Genomic DNA, 4,733 nt, shown 5'->3' on the forward strand with positions numbered 1-4,733 from the left:
ATCTTTATGAGAGAAAAAAATATAAATCCCAAAATAGGATTTCAAGTGTTACAAAGTATATGGCCCAAACCTGAATTACATGAATCCATCAAGGATTAAAAGTATAAACCTCCCCGCTGAGATGTATTGATCAGTGCCAAGATACTAGGCCTGACATATGTTGTGTTTTTTTTTGTCGTTAGCAGTATTGCAGCCACATCGTTTGTATGAATATTTTAACATTGATGATATTTGTGGACACTATTTCCCACTTTGGAAGCGTATTCTGTTCCTTTTAATTTTCGTCATGTGAGTAATTAGTTTACCATTTGACGCACATACATTGTTGACAATATTATTTTTCTATATAAATAGATTTCCAACAGATTTCTTACGCATTGCCTTTTTATATTTGAGATTGGATATATTTTCATTGAATATATAAAAAATCAAGTAGACAGGGTTTATTTTGAAAAAAAATAGAGCCAAGAAGCTGTTTTGCTAAATAATTTTTGGTAATGAATTTGGCTTCTTTTAAAAAGATGTTTTGACGGCAAAACCAAAACCAAAGCTATTTTTTAAAGAGCAAAGCCCTGTCTAAGTATCGTGAGGTAGCCCGAGACAGCCAGTTTCTTTCCGAAGAGACATGTAACCCATCCCTTTACAGCATGAATCAATCCGAAGTGGGGTATTTATCTATAATCACAGTTTACACCATGAAGCAATCCAGTCCAATCTGTTTACGCAAATCATTTCACTATGCAGAAAAGACGCACCTCCCGGCCGCGGCGAAATTCTTCACATAACCACCTCCGTCATCTAAAATCGGGATGAGTCATCGATATACACGCAAGGTGGGTTTCGGTTGCAGAACCCAAATCAGATTTTGCAGAGCCAATCAGTGACTTGTCAAAGATGCCCACAACCACCAGAATAAGAGCACAAAGAAGACGTGCCTTCCTTGAGCTTCAATTACTAACCAATCCAGAGCTCAGCAAAAGAAAAACTTTGTGCAACAGGTTTTCCATCCCATCCGATGCAAAAGAAAAACTGCAGCAAAAAGATGGGGCATCCGAGGCAAAACTGGCCTTGTATATGACTGATGACCGAGAGAGTCTGAGACATTGTAGAGACCAAGTTCCAGGAAAATGTGTAGCAAGGCTTTGGTTCTTGCTCGTTTGTCTATCTTTTCATGTAAGGCTGTTAGTGTATTCATTTCCTCCCGTATGATATCACCAAGAAGCATGAAGGTATAAAGTATAATCACCAAAAAGCATAAAGATATCAAAGCATGCAGTGCAGTGATTATTAATGCCAAAATAAAAAGATTTAAGTGGCTTCTCAAAATGTTTGTAATGAAAGAAGCAGAGCCTTATACAAGAATGCACCACAGATGGGAGATAATTGATTGATGCACCAACCGATTCACAGATAAAGCAATGCTAGTAAACAAGAACGGTTTCAGCTAGTAATTCAATACACAAACAATTTCAATCAAACCCATGCTGGACAAGAATAACCTATTTTGCAATGTGTTGATCCTTATTGGTCCCTAGTATATAACATGCAAACCTGGCACAGATAGCAAGATGTTTGAATTACAGGAGAACTGGTGCTGATAAATGAGCAGGATAATAAGGATGCAGAACAACAGTATAGAAGTGAATAGCAAGGATGAATTATTATTAGGGAACAATCTTGAAGACCTTCAGCTTCTCGATCCATGTGTTGAAAGAGCTGACAGTGTTCCTGAAGCCGAGGAAGCCATGCTCCTTGCTTTTGTTCATGCTGTCCAGAAGCTGGGTCTCCACAGCAAACATGGCATCGACGAACCACCAATTCGTGATCTCGTCAAGCTCCGTGGCTATAAGGTCGTTTTCCCTGACAATCTCTGCCCAGACAGCTTCCTTCCCGGCCATGGCCTCCTCGAGCTTGAACCTGTTCTCCTCACCTTCGTAGCCAGCCCATTCCAGGCCGAAATGGTCGGCGAGTATCGGCCACAGCTGCTTCCACTTGAAGAGATCCCCGTTGCTGCAATTGAAGGCCTCGTTCTTGGCGAACGGATCCACGGCGGCCCAGATCTCGTGCTCGGCGATAAGGTCGGCGTCGGAGGCGTCGCTGAAGCCCTCCCAAGTGACCCGAGAGCCGGGCCACCGGAGCGTCGTGCCCTCCTTCCGGCAGATGGCGGCGTAGACGCAGAGGCTGCCGACGAGGTTCATGGCGCTGCGAGGGGAGTATCCGAAGACGGTGGTGGGGCGGTGCACGGACCAGCTGACGGCGCCGTCTCGGCGGGAGACCTCGTGGAAGAGGATGTCCTCCATGTCGTAGTAGAAGTTGGGGCAGTCGAGGCGCGGCATGTCCTCGGTGAAGGGCGGGTCCGGGGCGGCGACCTTGCCGATGGCCTCGAAGGGGCCGACGTAGTGCTTGCGGCCGGTCTGGAGGCAGACGTGGACGAGCGCGGGGCAGTTCGGGACGACGACGGAGAGGACGTTACGGAGCATGGCGGAGTTGGCCTCCCGGTTCTCCGCCTCGGTGGGGCGGTTGGTCCAGGCGACGAAGAAGACGTGGGTGATGTCGGTGAGGGGCTGGAGAGCCTCCGCGACGGCGGCGGAGTCGGCGAGGTCGAGGTGGAGGTGGGTGACGGCCGGGGAGGGCGCCGGGGACCAGGGCGGGAGCGGGCGGCGCGAGACGGCGTAGACCTTCCACGGCCCGGCGGGGGTGTCGGCGAGCGGGAGGATGTCGAGGAGGGAGGTGCCGACGATGCCGGTGGATCCGACGACGAGGGCGACGCTCTGGTAGGAGGGCTCGGCGGCGGCCGCCTGCTCGTCCTGGCGCTTCTTGACCGCGCCGATCGCGCCCGTCCACCACCAACTCATCGCGGCTGGGGCTCGATTTGGCGGCGTGGGCGGGAGGAAGGAGGGAAGCTGGGATCGGGATTCGGGAGGGAGGAGGCGAGGAGCAGAGCAGGGGAGGGGAGGGGAAGCGGTGGAGACCCTTGTCCTTGTCTTGCTGCCTGGGCGGGTGTTGGGTCTTGGGTGAATAATTGGGTGTCCGCGTGTTGCCTGCCTGGCAGCCTGCTGTCCTGGTGACTGTGCGCGTGTGTGTTGCGTGTGCGGCGGCCGCGGTGCTTGTCAGAATTTATCGTGTCACAGAGTCACAGTCAGGGATTATAAAACTGACGGTAAACCGGTACGTTTGTCCAAATCGTCGCTTAGCGATATTGATTTGCCATCATTTTTTTCAAATTTCACCTTAATTTTCAAAATTTTGAAAAGAAAATAAAAATAAAAAATGTGATAAATACTATATGTTCTAATGAGTAATGAGTAACTTGATATACATGATATCTAAATTTAATTTAGTTTAGTCTATTTAAAAAATAAAAAAAAGTATGGACTCGTTAGTACACCCATTAATCCATCGATTTATCGCTAGAAGCCGACGGTTTACCGCGATTGGATCAGGTAAACTGTGTTTTAGTTCCGACAAACCAGATTTAATGCTCATATTTAGTTCTATACTATGTATTTATTGCTCAGATTTAGTTTTGTGGTCTTAATAATATGTTTGGGATTTATATATGTTATATGTTAGTATTGTTACAATGTGATGGCTTATATTTTATGGATTAGTTATTGTTAAATGTGTTATGGTTTATGAAAGGAAAATAAGGTCAAACCTTTTCCCATATAAATTTCGGTGGTTGAATTGTCTAACACAAACAATTGGACTAACTAGTTTGCTCTAGATTATGAGTTCTACAGGTGCCAAAGGTTCACAACAAACCAATACAAAGTCCAAGAAAGGGTTCAAATAAAAGGAGCAAAGTTAAACCGAAGGCAGCCTTGGTCTGGCGCACCGGACTGTCTGGTGTGTCACCGGACAGTGTCCGGTGCACCAGGGAGGAACGACTCTGAACTTGCCAGCTTCGGGAATTTGGGGAAGCCGCTCCGCTATAATTCACAGGACAGTCCGGTGTATCAGCGGAGCAACGGCTACTTCGTGCCAACGGTCGTCTGCAAAGGAACAGTAAAAGTAAACAGTGCGCGCCTGCGCGCGCAGAAGTCAGAGCAGGCGCCAGAAGGCATACCGGACGTACAGTGAACAGGACCTGTCCGGTGCACCACCGGACTGTCCGGTGGCCCCACTTGTCAGAACTCCAACGGTCGAACCCTAACGGTTGGGTGACGTGGCTGGCGCATCGGACAGTGTCCGGTGGCGCACCGGACTGTCCGGTGCGCCATACGACAGCAGCCCCTTCCAACGACCACTTTGGTGGTTGGGGCTATAAATACCCCCAACCACCACTCATTCAAGGCATCCAAGTTTTCAGCCATTGCATTCAATACAAGAGCTCTAGACTTCACTCCAAGACACAAACAAAGAGATCAAATCCTCTTCCAAGTCCAAAGATCATTCCAATCAAATAGTGACTAGCGAGAGAGTGATATTTATGTTCTTTTGAGTTCTTGCGCTTGGATCGCTTTTCTTCTTCTTCCTTTCTTGTTTCCAACTCAATTGTAATCAAGGCAAGAGACACCAATTGTGTGGTGGTCCTTGTAGGGACTTAGTGTCCCAAGTGATTGAGAAGAGAAGCTCACTCGGTCTAGGTGACCGTTTGAGAGAGGGAAAGGGTTGAAAAAGACCCGGTCTTTGTGACCACCTCAATGGGGAGTAGGTTTGCAAGAACCGAACCTCGGTAAAACAAATCACCGCGTCTCACTCTTCATTTGCTTGTGATTTATTTTCGCCCT

The 4,733-nt window shown here is 47.8% G+C and overlaps 1 protein-coding gene across 1 annotated transcript; it reads right to left on the bottom strand.

Annotated features, from left to right (window-relative positions):
- Nucleotides 1-1,375: 1,375 nt before the first annotated feature.
- Nucleotides 1,376-3,084, bottom strand: LOC100272352 ((S)-8-oxocitronellyl enol synthase ISY1). The gene has a single exon (XM_020546409.3). It carries the CDS (start codon nt 2,853-2,855, stop codon nt 1,665-1,667), a length of 1,191 nt encoding a protein of 396 aa, XP_020401998.1. The 5' UTR covers nt 2,856-3,084; the 3' UTR covers nt 1,376-1,664.
- Between the last annotated feature and the right edge of the window lie 1,649 nt (nt 3,085-4,733).

The sequence above is a fragment of the Zea mays genome, chromosome 1 (assembly GCF_902167145.1).
Source record: "Zea mays cultivar B73 chromosome 1, Zm-B73-REFERENCE-NAM-5.0, whole genome shotgun sequence".
Taxonomy (NCBI): domain Eukaryota; kingdom Viridiplantae; phylum Streptophyta; class Magnoliopsida; order Poales; family Poaceae; genus Zea; species Zea mays.